Raw genomic sequence first — 18,195 nt, forward strand, 5'->3', positions numbered from 1 at the left:
GGACGAAGTCTGTGCGCAGCATCCAAACGGATCAATGAATCTCCGACTTCTGTCTTTCAGATCCACCTTCGCGCTCGACGTTAACACTGGGTCTGTTCATGGTGCACTCATTGTCAGATAAGGGCGTGAACGGTTTTTAAATGAATCACCAGCCAATCCGTACATCCCTGAATATTACGTGAACGACTGATCAACGACTGTAGACTGATCCGGTACGTTCAGATTTCATTTTTGAGAAAATGTCTTTGGAGATAAACTGCTTCAGAAGAATAACATGTAATTGAAATTTATGTTCTTGCAAATTATTTGCATTTGAATTTATTGTGATATGTTAATATAATTAATCGTAGATTTCCCACTATGATTATAATTATTAAAAACTGCCACAATTTTTATGGTTCATTATGTATGTGTGTATAATTCTTTATTGTATATTACCCCTATTTATATTTTAGTTATTCGATGAAATCCGTTTTGAAATTTATTTTTTTTTCCTAGATCGAACTTTCTAATAATGAAATACGAGGGTGTCGCATTGTTCATTTCCCTAATTGTTTTGAACGATGAAGTGCACAATGGACTCGTCGCGAGCCAATTCAACAATCCCACCTTCTTTATGATCGGCGGCGTTTTCTCCAATAATGACAGCAAAGAGTATTTCAAACGAACTCTAAACGTAAGTAATATTCAATGAAAACCTTCCTATAATTTAATCTTTTTTTATAAAACCTTCTTATTAGTTAACTTCTTATTTAAGTTACGTTAGTTATGTCTGAAACTTAATTCGCTTCATTTTAAGAATTTATTAAGTTCTAGTTTAATTTAATTAAATTATCTTAATTTTTAAATTCAATTCCATCTCTATAATGCAAAGAAGTTCAATTCGAATATACAATAAATTGAAATTTAACTGTTCTATATAACAAAACATCGAATAGTTAGTCAGAGGATAATTGTAGATGCTTATTCGTTGTATTTTCCAAGGAAGTATTTAGTCATAATTAATTCCATATTTGCCCCGGTTTCCAGACTTTGAACTTCAACTCGCAATATGTCAATAAGGGAGTGACTTATAAGCACACGGTAATTGAAATGGACTCCAATCCAATTAAGACGGCTTTGAGCGTATGTAACTCTTTGATAGCGGAACAAGTGTACGCGGTGGTAGTTTCTCATCCCCTTACAGGGGATCTATCACCAGCCGCTGTTTCTTACACAAGTGGCTTTTATCATATACCCGTTATAGGTATATCTTCAAGAGATTCAGCATTCTCTGACAAAGTGAGTCCATTAGCAAATATAACGAAGATCTCTACTCTACACATTATTGATTACAATTATTGAGGTTTTCTAAAGCAGTAAAAAGTTTACGCACATTTCCTTTTATAAAATGTAATATTAATTGTTCTGGTTATTAAAAGTAACTAACTATAAATATAAATTATCTACGATGTTAATTAATATTTAATTTCTAATTTATTATAACAAATATCATAAAGCACATTTAACACATTCACCCCGTATATTGCAAATTCGATTTCGTCATGTACTCTTATAAATTATAATATTTGTATGACATCAACTGGCATATAGAAAAAAAATTAAATGTAACGAAATTTTGAAAAAAATAATAATTCGTACAACATAATATTCAATACTATATCATTGTGCTAACGTATGAATTATTATATTTGGCGAGTATCGAGTATTGTAATTTGTACAATACGTTTAATATTCAATATTACTATATAATATTCGTTAAATATAATAATTCACACGAGACATGTATATGCTTATAATTTCGTATTATAGAAATAGAATCTTTTTACATTTATTGGGGCGTGGCATGGATTATGAAAATACGATCAACAGTGAACACGTTAAATTGCAGTCCGTCAAAGGATTTGTACAAATAAGATTGTCTGTAATACTTACTACGTCATTGTCACACTATCCGTATTACATGTTACGCTAAATATCTGTATAGCATACGTGTGATGTACGTTCTAGAAAATATTGTGTAATAACATAAAATAGCAAGATTTATCTAAGGTATAGTATTCTTTCAGAATATTCACGTCTCTTTCCTAAGGACAGTACCACCATATTCACATCAAGCAGACGTGTGGGTTGAACTACTGCAACACTTTAGCTATAAGAAAGTGATCTTCATCCATAGTTCAGATACAGATGGTCGAGCATTGCTTGGAAGATTTCAGACGACTTCCCAGAATTTGGAAGATGATGTTGAAATTAAAGTTCAGGTATATCTAATGAAGTTTTCTAATCTTGTTTGAAAGACCTATTAGAAATAATTCTATGAAAACAACGTCGTATAATTATATATAACACAATTTTATGACAATAACGTAATTAGTTTGTTAGTTTCTAATTGAATTGTAATGGATTTAAAACAGGTAGAGTCTGTGATCGAATTTGAACCTGGTTTAGATAGCTTCACGGAACAGTTAATGGAGATGAAAAATGCACAAGCTAGAGTTTGTCTTTTGTACACTTCGTAAGTACCAATTACTTCTGTTAAAATATGCTTTATATCAATCTGTATAGCAATAAACTTTTCAAATTATTTAAAATAATTGTAATATACAAATCACTATTATATAAATGATATAAAGCTCGCACAAAGCTCTATCAACAAAGATGTTAAACTTTTATCCTATTTGTTAAGAGCAATAAATACTAAATAATAATAATGAATAAATGATCGAATGAAATTCTTTTTACTCTTCAACAGAAAAACAGACGCAAGCGTGATTTTTCAAGACGCAGCAGCATTGAATATGACTGGTGCAGGATATGTTTGGATCGTGACGGAGCAAGCCTTAGATGCGCCTAACGCACCGGAAGGTCTTCTCGGCTTGAAATTAATTAACGCGGAGAAAGAGAAGTCTCACATCGACGATAGCCTGTCAGTTCCTTTCTAATCACGTATAGACATCCACGCATGTATGTTGCGTCCGTAGTTTCGTGTCTTACTACTGAAAAGGCCTAAACAAAAAAAAAAAAAAAAAATGAGAACAAAAGGACACACGATACCTACGCATGAGAAGACTTACAATTAGAGTAATTGAATGGACATCTTTACGATACTTCGCAAGAAAACAGAAAGAAACAAAAACAAATGTCTTTCTCACATCTCTTCATTCAAACTTTTTCTGATGTAGAATTGTACAATTGCATGCAACGCACAGGAAACACGCATCCTGATTTCACGGCAATGTACAACTGATTTCAGATCACTGGATCACATACTCTCTTAGCACACCTTCCAATCTGTCCAATGGATATTCCGTATCGTTCAGCGAAACGCTGAATGCGCTTTGAACGTTTAGGATATGTGTGTACGAGTAACGTTGCCCTGTTTCCCTCTCTCTCTCTCTCTCGCTCTCTCTTTCCCTCTTTCACTCTTTCTCTCTCTCTCTCTCTCTCTCTCCGTGAAACAACCTATTATCCATTTCAGATAAATATAACTAGTAGTTAATGAACATTCCACGGGGTAATAGGTGGTTTTGATAAAAATAGTAGTCTCAGACTATTGATACATCTACCATTTGGACATTGTTCGATCAAGAAGAATTTATACCTTAAATTTTACTATTTTGAATTTTCCAATTTTTCTGATGTATGATAGATCATAATTTTGCAATCTAACAGAATATACATTTCAGGATAGTGCTTGTATCCGCCTTACGAGAAATGAACAAGTCGAAAGTAATCACGGAGGCGCCAAAGGATTGCGGAGATTCTGGCTCGATATGGGAAACCGGCAAAAGCCTCTTCGAGTACTGTTTACTTCTATTATGTTTTTATTAATATAGATTAAATGGTATCTTGCTGTTATGAGTTCCACTGTGTTTTAGATTCATCCTCAAAGAGGTACTATCAGATGGTAAGACTGGCAAAGTAGCGTTCGATGATAATGGGGACCGCATTTATGCTGAATATGACATCATTAATATCCAGGAGAATGGCAAAAGGGTTTCCGTTGGACAGTATTTTTATCCAACTGTAAGTGAGATTAAAAAATAAATAGAATTATATATTAAAAATGCAGAAGAATCCTCAAATATTTACAACAAAGCAGAAGATGTTAAAACTCTTTAGCTTAAATCTATTTACCTTCTTCAAAAGTTTTCCTTAAATAATTAATTGAAAAAGTATAGAGTTATCTTATTAAAATAACTTGAATATACTCTTTAAATATAATATCTTTTTTATAGTATCCTTATATATAGTATCTTACATCTTATCTTAAATTTAATATTTTACTTAATCTGATATTATATCAAAATTTAAATATTATTATAATATTAAATATTTTCTATAAAAGAATAATTGTTTGAAGATATTTTTTTACTTCTCTAGTATTGATATTCATATTATCCGTAGAATGGTACCAAAATGACATTAAGTGTCAACGAGTCCAGCATAACGTGGCCTGGCCGACTGCAAACTAAACCCGAAGGTTTTATGATTCCTACGCACTTGAAAGTACTTACTATCGAAGAAAAGCCATTTGTTTACGTTCGCGAGATCGCATCCGGTGAACCATGTCTTCCAGAAGAGATTCCATGCCCTCATTTTAACGTCACAGATCATGAAAGTAAGAATTTACTAAATATCGCAAGATATAGCATATCTTATACATTATGTACAATAGATCTTCAAACATTTACAGCTACGAAAACATATTGTTGCAAGGGATACTGCATGGATTTGTTGAAAGAATTATCAAAGACCATTAATTTCACCTATAGTTTGGCCCTGTCACCCGATGGACAATTTGGCAGCTATGTGATCAAGTACAATTCAGGTGCGACAAGTAGAACCATGGTAGAACAGTTGTAGATGTAAGGCCTCGTTTCGATGAGAACATACGTGACTATGAAACAGATACTAGTATTTAATTTACAAATTCCTTGTTTCAGTTGGAGGAAAGAAAGAATGGACAGGACTTATCGGAGAATTGGTGAATGAAAGAGCAGATATGATCGTCGCTCCTTTAACGATTAATCCGGAACGCGCCGAATTTATCGAGTTCAGCAAGCCGTTTAAGTATCAAGGCATCACTATTCTTGAAAAAAAGGTACAATAACTGATAATCTAGAAATATTTATTAATAATTAAGTAGTCATATATTTTAAAATGGTTAAAGATCAATTTAAAATTATAATTATATCATAATAATTAAAGAATATTTAAAATAAATCGTAGTTCATAATTAATAATTAGTTAATAGTAATTGAAACTATTAATTAAGAAAATATAAAATTATAAAAAAAATTTTTGGTTTAGCCATCAAGATCATCAACCCTTGTGTCGTTTCTGCAACCATTCAGCAACACTCTATGGATACTGGTGATGGTGTCGGTACACGTAGTGGCTCTAGTTTTGTACCTCCTCGACCGGTTCTCACCTTTCGGGAGGTTCAAGCTAGCAAACACTGACGGTACCGAAGAGGACGCCCTGAATCTGTCCAGCGCCGTCTGGTTCGCCTGGGGAGTACTTCTCAACAGTGGAATCGGGGAAGGTTTGATTTTAATTATATTATTTCCTCATAAAACAATAAAAAGACCCTTCATTCAGACGCATAAAAAATTAAATTCTATACAAATTATTATTTAAAAAAATACGTTGACATCAATCATTATTAACATTGAACTTTAAAATATTTATAGTAAGCCTTATAACATTCTTTTGTCAATTGAAGTGTAATTAAATTGATTGCTCATGGATGAAAATGGAGCCGCGTAAAAATAGTTTCATCTCTATAAATGTGGATTTTACCTGAATTTTATAAATATTATGGATAAACATAATTATTTTTGCAGGTACTCCACGGAGTTTTTCTGCTCGAGTGTTGGGTATGGTGTGGGCAGGATTTGCAATGATTATTGTTGCTTCTTACACTGCCAACTTGGCTGCTTTCCTCGTGTTGGAACGGCCGAAAACTAAATTAACTGGCATCAACGATGCTCGAGTAAGAATGAAATTAATAAATTATAAAAATAATATTGTTTTTTATATCTTAAGTATTACCTTAAAATTTACAACAAATTGTTATTGCAGCAATTTATATTACATAAATATATATCATATTATATGCATATCACAGATATGGAATATAAAAATACTAAAAACATTTTACAATCTGTTGCAGTAACAATGATTTACAATAATTCTAATTATTTAAATAAATATTTACATCTTTAATTTTCCATTGTATTAATTTTGGATCACTCTACATACGTATACAAACGTATATGTAATATATCGATTACTTCTATTGTTACCTTTGCTACAGCGTACATATTGATTTTAGTCAAAGTAACGAAGACGTTACACTACCTGTACAATATCATGAATATACTTGCAGCTTAGAAACACCATGGAGAACCTTACGTGCGCCACGGTGAAGGGCTCAGCTGTGGACATGTACTTCCGTCGACAGGTCGAATTATCCAATATGTATCGTACAATGGAAGCGAACAATTACGACACTGCTGAAGAAGCTATCAGAGATATAAAAATTGGGTAAAAAAAAAAGATAAAGAATAAGATTTGGATTATCATAAAAGTTTGAAGTTCAAGAATTGGCGATTTTAAGGATATTATTGTATTTGTAGGAAACTCATGGCTTTTATCTGGGATAGTTCTCGATTAGAATTCGAGGCTGCTCAGGACTGCGAATTGGTAACTGCTGGAGAGTTATTTGGCCGTTCCGGTTATGGCATTGGTTTGCAAAAAGGTTCCTTATGGGCAGACGCTGTTACTCTTGCTATCTTGGATTTCCACGAAAGTAAGTCAATAAAAATCATTATCTGAAATAATTAAAAACTAATAATGAAGATAATTATCATATATCACATATAAGCATATATTCAAAATTAATAAAAATCATTAAAAGAATAATTAGAATTATTGGATAAATTAACGTACTGTAATATAAAAATAAACATCAAGTTGCCAATAATTGTTACTAAATACTTATTACACTATTAGGTGGCTTTATGGAAAGCCTTGACAACCATTGGATTCTTCGAAGTAACGTACAGCAATGCGAGCAGCTTGAGAAAGCTCCGAATACTTTAGGCTTAAAAAATATGGCTGGAGTCTTCATAGTGGTCGGTGTTGGAATCATAGGTGGTATTGGACTTATCATCATTGAAGTAGCGTACAAAAAACATCAGATTCGCAAGCAGAAAAAGATGGAACTGGCGAGACACGCGGCTGATAAATGGAGAGGTGCGATCGAGGTAAAGGATAAGTTTGATTATAGATTTTGGACTGGAATCGAACTTCTTTCGTTCGATGTCTTTTGTTCTCCATTCCTCAGAATTTTGTGTTTGTCAGTAAATCGCAAGCAGCCAGGACAAAATAGGGGAGCAACGCAGGAATTCTAACAGACTTCAGTAACGATACCTAAAAGAACATGATCGTCAAACGAACACAAACATTTTAAATTAAAGCACAATGATTCATACGCTTTGCAAGCTTTAGATATAAACAGGCTAACTTAATGTTAAGGCAGTAAAATTCAATTTTGCATTTTAGAAAAAAATAGTGAAAAGTACTTCATCGTATTTGACATTATAATTGCTGCTTTTATGATGCATCAAATATTTATACAGTTAGCATTTTACACTTTTCCCCTTTTACATTTTATTTTAACTCTTTCTTGCAAAAGTGTGTATAAGAAAAGTGGAGTTCTAGTTCTTACGGTCCTGTTGCAGAAAGGTTAAGCTATATATATATATATATATATATATATATATATGCAAAATATCATCATTAGACTGCGAATATTTATGCAAATCCATATTCTTATGAGCACAATTAAAGAAGGGGAACCTGAGCCGAAATTTGTATTTCTTATCAAATATTAGAAAAAGTATACTATCTTGGACTTGTGTTATCTTCAAATGCATCGTGTGCATTTTCGCACCTTTAAATTTCTCTTACACGCATAAAAGTCCGCATTCTAATCATTATAGTTAATTTCAAATACAATTCATAGAGTAGTGCTTCGCTAACTGGTCATGAAACCTTATCAGCTCAATTATCGAGGGAAATATAATTCCAGAAAATTCCTAGTATTTTTCTTCTCTATTAACAGTTATATAACTCATTTGTTCCTTTTATATAACGTAACGCCAAAAACTCATTCTACTAGCAATTTAATTCTAGGAGAGAATAAAGATAAAAATAGCGATGACTAATTAACGAAATACTACTACTTGTATTGCGATACAAATTCAGTAGAATTAGCCAAAACAATAAAACGAATGCAGCTTTTTTCCAGTACCCCTAGTATATTTATCTAATTTCTATTCTTTCGATTTTTAAAATGCAGAAACGAAAGACTCTACGAGCTTCGATAGCCGCTCAGCGAAGGATTCAAAGTAACGGCCTTAACGATCCTACGACCGTAAGTTTAGCAGTCGATACGGTAGCTAGATCGAACATATCTCCGCGAAGTCCTGGTCGGGCATGGCCAGGGGACAGTGACATCCGTCAACGACCTATACCACGTTCAGACGATATCAGATTATCGCCCGCTGCATACACTGCAAACGTCTCACATCTCATAGTGTGAAGTAACTCGTCCTCATCGATTACTTGTACATCGTAAAATATCAACATGTTATATTATTACCTGAGAAAAAAGTTTGTTAGGTATGACACATATGTAACTGTGTTGAAAATGATAAGTTTGTTTTATACAATAAAAACCGTTACTTTAAAGACTCTCTTACCGTGTTTTAGTATCCATTAATCCGTTAAAAAACAACGTTGCAGTGACGCAACATTTTATTTGTAACATTCTTCAATTAATTTATATTAGCCAATTTTATGTTTTAACATTATATTAAAGAAGAATCCCAAGGAATTGGAATAATATTTCTTTCAATTACTATTTCTTCCGACACCCATCTCCTACAACTTCATAAAATTTTGAAGAAACTCGAGTATAATAACAGTTTTTTTTTAATTATGGAATATTCCAATGTATTCTTTTACCTTGACAAAACAAGTTACTTTATTTGCGTTTTCCAATAATACTACGTTTATGCAACTTCTACGAATTATCTTCCTACTTAGTTCTTACTGGATTAAATATGCTTTAATTGATGCCATATTTGTTATAAAAATTGTCATGTATGCTATAGCATTTCTTGTTACTGGATGAAGTCATGCTTTGTAAACAGTAACAGATAAAAATATCACAAGATTAAATAGTTTTGAATCATGCATCACGTGGTACACTTTGCTAACCCGGAAGTGAAGATATTTCAAATATTAAAGTCATTTTTATCTCTTTAAACCGAACTATAGTATATTTAAGTATATTTACTTATAGACCAATCGATGCGTTTTTCCTATTTTCTATAAAAGAAATACTAAATAAAATAAAAGTTGATTAGTTTAGAAAATTTTAATTTCAATTTTATAAATTCTATACTAACTGTATAAGTGATAAAATAATACATTTCACTTGTTAGAGCTATCATATAAAATACATAGAACCAAAATTTCTAAGAGCCACTTTTGTTCTGATTAAAAAATATAAAGGTATCAATGTAGTCTTTAATTTAACTAATTCAATACGTTTATATCCTTCTTTTTCTCTTCTAGCACACATTATTTACCATCTCAATTGTTTAATTAGTAGGCTATTCGAAAAATTCGTAGCTTTTTATATAAATTTCTAGAAAATAATAGAACATTCAAACAAATACTGCTTTTAGTTGAATATTAAAGAAAATTAAGAAGAAACATTCAGAATTTGTTAATAAAACATTCTTTTTTCAATGACACAATATTAAACCTTTTTTAGTTTAATTCACTCGATATTCAAAACTTATCAAAAACGTCAGATTTGAGTTTATTAATAAATTTATTTAAACAAGTTTGAATGAATGAAAGTACATAAGTATATGCTTTCGTCGTTTAAAAAATTGTTGACCTTGACAAGAACAATCTAATATCTTTGAATACAAACACAACAGAAACGTTAACCTTTAATAATGTTATTTAATAGATGATGTAGCTGCAAGTAGTGATTGGTATTCGAATCTCACAATTAATTTCAGAACGATTCGATATTTTTCAAGACCGTCAAAATTTTGAATCACTTCGAATAGGATTCTTTGAATAGGAATAACTCTTGAAAGTCTTGTAAGCCTTGGAAATCTTGTAAGTCTTGAAAGTCTTGAAAATTGCATTGGAATACATTTCCGATACCTCAGACATTTTAGATTTTGTTTAATATCTAACGTAATATCTAAAATACTTGTAAAATATTGACTACGTGTTAAGCTTTCAAGATTTATTAAAGTAACCAAGACTTTCAAGACTTAAAAGACCTTCGAGATTTCAAAGATTTCCAAGATTTTTCAGGAGTATCAGGGTATTGACTCCTGTTTAAAGGTCGAATTTTTCGCCACAGTTGAAAACTACGGTCGTATTTGACAACTCATTACTAACTGTGAGTTTAGTTCGTGGGTTTCCTCTCTACGTCCATTTCTTCGTGCCATGATCACAGATATAACACATGAGAACAAATTGTGTCAAGTTTCTCACCGCTGTCATTTGACGAAGTTTCGTTATTCACTGTATCGGATTTGTGTTTCTTAGGTGGTCTTTAAGCGGTTTAATTAATTTACTGTTGAAAAAGGTATGGCGGATACGACAGTGGACGCTACACGTCGTTTAAATGTTAAAAAACAAACACTGGATGACGCTTATGCAGCGCCTGCAAATTTTCTCGAAATTGACGTGATTAATCCAATCACACACGGCGTCGGCAAGAAACGGTATACCGATTATGAAGTTCGCATGAGGGTGAGTGATAGGCCCTTATTGTTTTATTTCATAATTTCATTCTTTGCCAGTTAATGAACGTAACTGAGCATTTTTTTCATTCTGATGTCAGGTTCTCTTTTGCAGTTTCGATGTATAAGATATCGTATTTAAATATATAAACTTTGTATTTCTCCAAGTATAAAATTTGTTTAATTTCTATTTACTCGTCAATTCAATAAATTAATAAATTTTTTCTGCAATTAATGATATTTTCTGTGAAAAAAATTTCGTATTGCGGTTAATACTTATGTATATACAGTCACGGTATTGTTAAGCCCTGTTTAAAAATTTATGAAAGATTATTAAAAAATTTTTATGTTTTCAATATTCTTTTTCACATTAATTTTGTTTTTTAATACGAAAGTAATGCTAGTGATGGCGTTATTAGGACTGCTAATTACATTGTGGACATTAACCAAATCTATCATGGGCTGTGTCTGCTATCTTACTGTTAATGATAAAATTGGGTAGATACAAAAATATGTATACTGTTGAAGCCAGTTATAGGCCTCAGATTAATATATATGAATCGCATTCCAGAATTCAGGGGATAATAATATACATAAGCAAATTTTTTGTAAAATTTATATTGAAATTATTCTAAAATATTATTATGTATATCTTATGATCTTCTTGTTCTTTTAAATAGAATTAAATATAAATTTTATATTACAATCTTTCTTTTGTATTATATTTGAAATATTGAATAAATGAATTATAAAAGACAATTCTTTATTTCAGACAAATCTACCAGTTTTTAAAGTAAAAGATTCCACAGTAAGAAGAAGATACAGTGATTTTGAATGGCTGAGGACTGAACTAGAAAGAGATAGCAAGGTCAGTTGGTAAAGTATATGTAAAACAAATAAAAGTAGAAGTTAAATTCTTTTAAACCAATGATAATATTGATATCTCATAATAGAGTTAGAAAAATCAATACGTTTTATTTTTTACTAGAAAAACAACAGTATTAGTAAATAGAAAATGTTAATGAACTTACAGATAGTAGTGCCTCCATTACCAGGGAAAGCTTGGAAGCGTCAGATGCCTTTTCGAGGAGATGATGGTATTTTTGAAGAAGATTTTATTGAAGATCGAAGGAAAGGTCTAGAAGCTTTTGTTAATAAGTAAGTACATATTAACCAAGTTAAATATACATTCCATTTATTTTTAATATGTAAAAATATTGGATAAATTATACAAAAATCTTACCTGATATTTCAGAATAGCAGGACACCCATTAGCACAGAATGAACGGTGTTTACATATGTTTCTGCAAGAACCTGTAATAGACAAGAACTACGTACCTGGAAAAATACGTAATACATAAGTTACAATAAGACTTATTGCAAGTATATTTTCCTCCCCACCTTCAATGTGTAAAGTTATATTTGAAAAGTTATTTTAAATCTTTAAGTCTAAAATTTATTAAGATCCTTCTGTATTTATGCAATATTTAATCGAGCTTTTCACACTGTGATGTTGAATCAGAACTTGCTTTTTAAAAATTGTGTTTCAAACACATAACTAAATATTTAGAAGGATCTTATTATTCATATCATTATCAGTCATAGGGAAGAATTAACTAAGTTTTTTTCTTTTAATCTTTCTTCTTTTAATAATACTGTAGTTTGATAAAAAAAACTTATAACATTGACATTTATCATTTTCAGAAATTGCAATATAATGTTGTATACAACAAATCAATTAATATATAAATATACAAAATTTATGGATTTCAAAATATGGCTTAAAAAATAAAATATTAAGATAAAAATTATTTATTTACAAGTTGTTCAATAGAAAACATAATAAAAATTTGATCTTCTTTAATAGCTTTTTATCACTCTTTTTTGTATATGAATAGTATCAATTTAGTAAAATAAATTGAATAATTAACTATACTACATTGTTTTCTATTGGATAACTCGTAAGTAGCAATAAGTTCATTTGTAAACAGTGCTATTGCAAATAAGTGGATAAGATAAATTGATTTGAGAATGAAGGTAAACCTCTCAAAAATTGTTTATAATTTGATATTCACTGCATAAGAAATACTGTTAAAAATCTAAAATTTACTAAACTTAGATCCTTGTTTATTAATGATAAAATATATATATAATTAAGGTGTTCTGAATCTACGCTCCTTGTTTTATTATGAGAATAGGATACAGGAATGATATTACTTCTGTACTGGATATAAAAGTAAAATTAATAATTTGTATATATATATTGTGTTTTCATATTTTCTAAACTTACATTAGAAGCAACACTTTTTAAATATTTATAATTATCAAAGGGACTATGTACAGGGCATAGATTAAACTATTTTACAGTGTTTCAATTAAGTTATAATTTGTATTACAGGAGAACTTTCATTAAATATATTTCTTCTCTCATTAATATATAATAAATATATTTGTGTATAAACAAGTGCACACGTAACATTCACATAAGAAATATTGTCTATCAATATAAACAATACATAGGAACATACAAAAAATTAAGACTGTGACTTAAATGTCACTTTTAAAGCTCTAATATTTAAATAAGAAAATCTTAACACAAACGGGATTTATCAGTATTTATTTTGATTAAAGGTATAACTTTCAATAAAAAAGAAGTAGTGTTGTAAATTCAAACTTCACTATTTCTTAACAAATTAAAAAAGATGGCTAGAAACAACTCACAAAATTATTATTCTTTTCTATTGATATTGCAGTCATCTTAAACACGTTTACATAAGTAATATTTAACACATTGTCTTTACAATGAAATATGTAATTATGCCCTTCGTTAATCTCAAGCTTAGAACCTCTGAAATTTAAACAAATACAGTGGCGATAATTCGTGTTATGTAAAATGTTCTGTGACGTTTCTTTTATTTAATAGATTCAACTATGTAACAAATGTTTATAGATATACATCCTGTTTAGTTCTAATGAAGTTTTTATTTTTGAAGTATGTTTCTATATACTTGCTTACACAGTCTTGTTCTGGAAAATAGAAATAAAGTATGTACCGAATATGAGAATATTTTTATTAAACATTTTAATAAAATATTTCAGTAGATACTAACCAGGAAATGTATTCTCAATAATAAGCATATCAGCTATATGCTTGGCAACTACTTTAAAGAGCTCTCTATTTTTTATTCTTCGTTTCTTATAGAACGGCATTAAGTATTTTACAATCCATGGTGCTATTCTTTCTTTACATGCTGTTAAATGTTCTTCTATACAAATTGGTGAATCTGTTGTCATATCTTCATCATCACTTTCTCCAAATAATTCAATAAATTTTTCCTTAACTCTTCCATGTCTTCTACAATCTTTTAAAGATAATTCTGTCATTCTTGCCTTTAGTTTTGATTCTTGATATACACGTTCAACAAGCCAAATATTATTTATTCTACGTTTTTGCTTGTTTTCTGTTGTCTCATTTTCTGTTGATGATGATTTATTATTACTTTTTCTGGTTTTCATCTCTTTATAATAAATAAAACTATACTTCCCTGTATTTGTATTTGATGTTTTTATGTTAGTGTTCTTAACCGAGTTAATCTTTATGTCATTACTTTTAATCGTGTTAATAGAACCACTAGAATTATGTGGGAGAAGAGCATTAATTTCTTTATCCATATTAGCTTTAGTAACGCCTGAATGTTTCTCAATTAATGTCATAAGATCGCTACTATCATCACTGTCACAGAACATATCTTCCATGTGTTGCAAAAGAGAATCCTGTGAATTCTCATCGTCAATTTGGACATTGGATTGATTTGTAACTTGAATATTAGGATTATCTTGTATACAACTAAAAATATTGCTATCTTCTTCTTTTATTGTTTCTTCATTTACTATTATTTTATCGCATGTCTCTTCATCTAAATCATTGAATTTATTGTTTTCTATATCATTAAGACTAGTAGAATTGATAATAGGTGAAGCTGTATTATTATAGACCGTCAACTGAGAAGATATATCATCCATATAGTCTTCATTTTCACCATTTATATCATCCTCTTCTTTATGCTTTAATATTTCCTTTGTTGAGGACAATTCATCGCAATTAGAGGTGATACATATACTTTGAATGTTATCTGCCCTTTCTAACTCCACCCATGAATTAATTGTTTGAACTCCAATGTCTACCTTAGATGGTGTGGTTTTCAAAAATATCACCAATTTTTTATAGGCTTTTTTCTCTGATGTATGTGATTTTACATCTGAAATCTATAAATATCTTAATTTCAACTATTAATCAATCTATCAGATCAAACTACATCAATAAACAGAATTACCAATTTCAATATATTTTGCCTGTATAAAGTGGTTTCTAAAGATGATCGAACTGCAAGTAATTCCATTTGATTTGCACACATTTTCAACTGACTACTCGGAATCTCTTCATTCTTCTCCTTATAACAAAGGATGTAATTGCTAAGTAAACATTTATGTAAATAGGAAAAATATATAGCACGAACCTGTAATTTAAATTTAATATAATACAAATCATTGAATTAAGACATAATTAAATATTTTTATATTTTACAGATATATATAGGTATTTAATTAATTAATTATAAATTACAAAAATAATTTTAATATGTCGAAGTGTTTAATGGATTTTTTACAGAAAACATGCCGTAGTAGTCAGTCGAAGAAATTCATCATTCGGATCAGTGGGAATGTGAAATTTGTTCGCTGAAAGTGAAGGTATTGAAATTGAAAGGAGATTGTTAATATCTTCGAGACTAGTGTTATCATCGCTATCCCAAATATCAAACTCTTCCTGATCTCGTTTCAACGTGAATGGTAAAAATCTTTCCATTTGATCCATCGTTGTGATGGATTGTGAACAATTTCTTATCAAAATTTGATGTAAAACTATTTCAAACTTCTCACTGACAAATGCCGTACATATTCACCGGGCAATAATATTCGATGTTCGACTTTCTTGTGACTCAAATGCCCACTTATTATTTTATGACATGAATATAAATAGACATTAGGTTTTATATCAATGTTAGAATCAAACAAATAAGTATTTTTTTGTAATCAAACGAGAATAATTTTACTTATATCTATATATACATTTGACTACACAATAGCGATTTGCTAGCAACTAACTTCACACATGTCAGAACTCAAACTGTATTGTATAATAAATTGATTTTTCTATAACTTATAATACTAGTTAAACTTTAGGTAATGATTTCATACATATAAATTTTGTCAATATATGTTATTTCGGAATGTTGAGTAATAATTATTAATTGGGATCTATCAAGAATTACCCGCCACTTTTTTCTACATTAGTAAATTCAAAATATGCAAAAATTTATATGAAATATAGAAACAATTTAATGTTATTAAAAATTTTGATGTTCTAAAATTTCTTACTTTTCTAAATATTTTAATATTAATTAAGTAATCAAACTTTTCAAATCTTTATATTTTATTATAATTTTATTATAAAGAAAAAGTTATTAATTTATTTTATATTATGATGGATACTATCAAGTTTGCATATTGGTAAATTAAAAAATGCACGTTGTTTTTTCCATACATTTTCTTATATTTCAAATATCATTGTCTTTTAATTTAAAAATAATATTAATGGTATAGAAAAATACAAAACACAAAATCAGAAATATTCTGTTTGATGATCTTGATTTATATTTGTACTCTTTCAATACCAAGTTTTATAAAAACGTCGAACTTGTGTTAATATACAATGAACTCAAATATCACTGAAATGCTTTAGTTGTCTCTAGTTTCTGGTTCTTCATCGTATGCTGCCATGACTTTTTCCATTATCTCCCAAAGTTTATCTCTTGTTAGGTCTTTACAGAAGACCTGGAAAAGATAATAACTTTACCTTATGCTTTTAACCAATTCCTGATCTTCATAAATTTAAAAATATTCTTAATTGTTACATTAAACCAAGGTTGCTGGTCACATTCGTCCATTAATGGTACTACTACACCATAAATTTGAAGTGACAAATTAATACAAGCGATTGCTATTAAATTTGGTGGATAATCAAGTATAGCTGGGGAATGATGAAAATCTTGTAAAAGTGCCATGCTTGTTTTTGCAACTGGATATTTAGACCATTCTTCCTCTCCAAACCATGCTTGCAAAGATCGTAAATAATGTAACATATACTAAAATAATATTTTCTTATTTAGAATAATTATTTATGGTTTATATTTTAGTTAATATAAATTATATCATTTAGTACTAACTTTATGCGGATGTACAGGAGTCGTTTGAAACTTAAGCATACGCATAATTAAAAGTTCTGCTTGGACAATTGCATCTCTCATGCTCCAATATTGATCTCCTAATTCCAATGGTTGTGATCCTCTATGTAATGTGCTGTAAGATACATTCATTACATCTCTAATTTTCAAATTATCATCTTTCATTTTTCCTGCTAAGTAAAGACAAGTAGCAGCAATTAGCTGAAACACATGCACATTTATATAAATATAAATTATAAAAGACATATATTAGAAACTTTAATTGATATTATAAATTAATTATTTACACAATTATCATAACCTCCTGGAACAGCTTCTTTTGTAAACCTATGATACAATGTTGCAGCTGTAGCAATAGTCAGAGGATGAGCTTCCAGTTTTAAACCTATAATTTATGAAGGTTAATATCACTTTTCATTATTACAATATAAAACTTAATAATCAAAGAACTTACCACATTCAAATATAAATCGTGAAATTGTAAAACTATCACTGCTCTTTGTGTAATCAATCGTAATGCTCTTTTGCAAAGTGTTTCTCTTCTCCCGTTGCATAGCTAATACATCAATAACATCTTTCATTTTGGAACTGTATGGATACAATATATTATTTTTAATTTATTACAAATTGTATATATGCATACATATAGTATTACTAAAAATATTGTAAAAATTGACTTAATCAAAGAAAATAATATATGTTTAACATACTATACTTTATCTGGAAAATGAAATTCATTAAACATTGTTGTAAAGTAACAGATAAAAATCACGAGCCGGCGTACAGTCAAAATTTCGCAAAAAAATTTATTTCAAATAATTCATGTATTTCCTTAAAGTACCTTAAAGTTTCCGTACTAGTAGGTTCCGTCGGATTCATTTTGGCGATATATATTCTATTTGAATTTGTCTACAATTAATATAATTTGTTTTGTTACAGGTTACAATATGTATTTATTTATTGCACACTGCGTATCAGTGTTACCAATTATCAATATATTCCCTTTCGTTAGTGACTTTAATACCAATATTAAAATA

At 29.7% G+C, this 18,195-nt stretch overlaps 4 protein-coding genes and 1 long non-coding RNA gene across 11 annotated transcripts; 2 read left to right on the forward strand and 3 right to left on the reverse strand.

Annotated features, from left to right (window-relative positions):
* Window positions 1-60: 60 nt before the first annotated feature.
* On the forward strand, window positions 61-8,766 carry LOC100644436 (glutamate [NMDA] receptor subunit 1). 4 transcript variants are annotated; one of them, XR_007223380.1, is made up of 18 exons: window positions 61-212; window positions 499-676; window positions 1,030-1,281; window positions 2,070-2,264; window positions 2,418-2,518; window positions 2,756-2,929; window positions 3,690-3,803; window positions 3,882-4,029; window positions 4,411-4,624; window positions 4,682-4,834; window positions 4,950-5,107; window positions 5,317-5,551; window positions 5,853-6,001; window positions 6,398-6,555; window positions 6,648-6,820; window positions 7,024-7,277; window positions 7,375-7,433; window positions 8,375-8,474. XR_007223380.1 is itself a non-coding variant. In XM_048404240.1 (18 exons), exons 2-17 carry the CDS (start codon window positions 515-517, stop codon window positions 7,400-7,402), a joined length of 2,685 nt encoding a protein of 894 aa, XP_048260197.1. In that variant the 5' UTR covers window positions 61-212; window positions 499-514; the 3' UTR covers window positions 7,403-7,433; window positions 8,375-8,595. The 4 variants fall into 4 exon arrangements, 3 of the variants coding, with proteins under 3 accessions (XP_048260197.1, XP_048260195.1, XP_048260196.1); XM_048404240.1 differs by having other exon boundaries at window positions 7,358-7,433; window positions 8,375-8,595; XM_048404238.1 differs by lacking the exon at window positions 7,375-7,433 and having other exon boundaries at window positions 8,375-8,766.
* On the reverse strand, window positions 8,536-10,398 carry LOC110120333. Of its 2 annotated transcripts, XR_007223382.1 has the most exons (5): window positions 10,042-10,398; window positions 9,489-9,730; window positions 9,043-9,408; window positions 8,778-8,964; window positions 8,536-8,677 (listed from the first exon to the last, which is right to left on the reverse strand). It is a non-coding gene; the product is annotated as an uncharacterized LOC110120333 (long non-coding RNA). The 2 variants fall into 2 exon arrangements; XR_007223381.1 differs by having other exon boundaries at window positions 9,489-10,398.
* Window positions 10,399-10,554: 156 nt separating this feature from the next.
* On the forward strand, window positions 10,555-13,115 carry LOC100644324 (sorting nexin-12). Its single transcript, XM_003394410.4, has 4 exons — window positions 10,555-10,866; window positions 11,629-11,724; window positions 11,890-12,014; window positions 12,112-13,115. The coding sequence occupies exons 1-4, from the start codon at window positions 10,702-10,704 to the stop codon at window positions 12,215-12,217; spliced, it is 492 nt and encodes a 163-aa protein (XP_003394458.1). The 5' UTR covers window positions 10,555-10,701; the 3' UTR covers window positions 12,218-13,115.
* A 623-nt stretch (window positions 13,116-13,738) lies between these two features.
* On the reverse strand, window positions 13,739-15,984 carry LOC100643439. Of its 2 annotated transcripts, none has more exons than XM_003394483.4 (4): window positions 15,535-15,984; window positions 15,191-15,373; window positions 13,967-15,122; window positions 13,739-13,883 (listed from the first exon to the last, which is right to left on the reverse strand). In XM_003394483.4, the coding sequence occupies exons 1-4, from the start codon at window positions 15,727-15,729 to the stop codon at window positions 13,801-13,803; spliced, it is 1,617 nt and encodes a 538-aa protein (XP_003394531.1). In that variant the 5' UTR covers window positions 15,730-15,984; the 3' UTR covers window positions 13,739-13,800. The 2 variants fall into 2 exon arrangements, with proteins under 2 accessions (XP_003394531.1, XP_048260199.1); XM_048404242.1 differs by having other exon boundaries at window positions 15,524-15,650.
* Window positions 15,985-16,545: 561 nt separating this feature from the next.
* On the reverse strand, window positions 16,546-18,158 carry LOC100644122 (cyclin-Q). 2 transcript variants are annotated; one of them, XM_003394408.4, is made up of 6 exons: window positions 18,000-18,158; window positions 17,613-17,746; window positions 17,446-17,543; window positions 17,141-17,359; window positions 16,829-17,059; window positions 16,546-16,748 (listed from the first exon to the last, which is right to left on the reverse strand). In XM_003394408.4, the coding sequence occupies exons 1-6, from the start codon at window positions 18,035-18,037 to the stop codon at window positions 16,653-16,655; spliced, it is 816 nt and encodes a 271-aa protein (XP_003394456.1). In that variant the 5' UTR covers window positions 18,038-18,158; the 3' UTR covers window positions 16,546-16,652. The 2 variants fall into 2 exon arrangements, with proteins under 2 accessions (XP_003394456.1, XP_012176392.1); XM_012321002.3 differs by lacking the exon at window positions 18,000-18,158 and adding an exon at window positions 17,869-17,918.
* Window positions 18,159-18,195: the final 37 nt, after the last annotated feature.

The sequence above is a fragment of the Bombus terrestris genome, chromosome 3 (genome assembly GCF_910591885.1).
Source record: "Bombus terrestris chromosome 3, iyBomTerr1.2, whole genome shotgun sequence".
NCBI lineage: Eukaryota > Metazoa > Arthropoda > Insecta > Hymenoptera > Apidae > Bombus > Bombus terrestris.

Coding starts and splice junctions, on each gene's coding strand:
- LOC100644324 (XM_003394410.4), top strand. CDS start 10,702: ATGGCGGATACGACAGTGGACGCTACACGTCGTTTAAATGTTAAAAAA. Junction 10,867..11,628: donor ATTATGAAGTTCGCATGAGG/GTGAGTGATAGG, acceptor TCTTTATTTCAG/ACAAATCTACCAGTTTTTAA. Junction 12,015..12,111: donor CTAGAAGCTTTTGTTAATAA/GTAAGTACATAT, acceptor CTGATATTTCAG/AATAGCAGGACACCCATTAG.
- LOC100644436 (XM_048404238.1), top strand. CDS start 515: ATGAAATACGAGGGTGTCGCATTGTTCATTTCCCTAATTGTTTTGAAC. Junction 677..1,029: donor ATTTCAAACGAACTCTAAAC/GTAAGTAATATT, acceptor CCCGGTTTCCAG/ACTTTGAACTTCAACTCGCA. Junction 4,625..4,681: donor TAACGTCACAGATCATGAAA/GTAAGAATTTAC, acceptor TATGTACAATAG/ATCTTCAAACATTTACAGCT.
- LOC100644122 (XM_003394408.4), bottom strand. CDS start 18,037: ATGAATCCGACGGAACCTACTAGTACGGAAACTTTAAG. Junction 17,544..17,612: donor ACGATTTATATTTGAATGTG/GTAAGTTCTTTG, acceptor CATAAATTATAG/GTTTAAAACTGGAAGCTCAT. Junction 16,749..16,828: donor ACCAGCAACCTTGGTTTAAT/GTAACAATTAAG, acceptor TATCTTTTCCAG/GTCTTCTGTAAAGACCTAAC.
- LOC100643439 (XM_003394483.4), bottom strand. CDS start 15,729: ATGGATCAAATGGAAAGATTTTTACCATTCACGTTGAAACGAGATCAG. Junction 15,123..15,190: donor GGCAAAATATATTGAAATTG/GTAATTCTGTTT, acceptor AGATATTTATAG/ATTTCAGATGTAAAATCACA. Junction 13,884..13,966: donor TATTGAGAATACATTTCCTG/GTTAGTATCTAC, acceptor TCTATTTTCCAG/AACAAGACTGTGTAAGCAAG.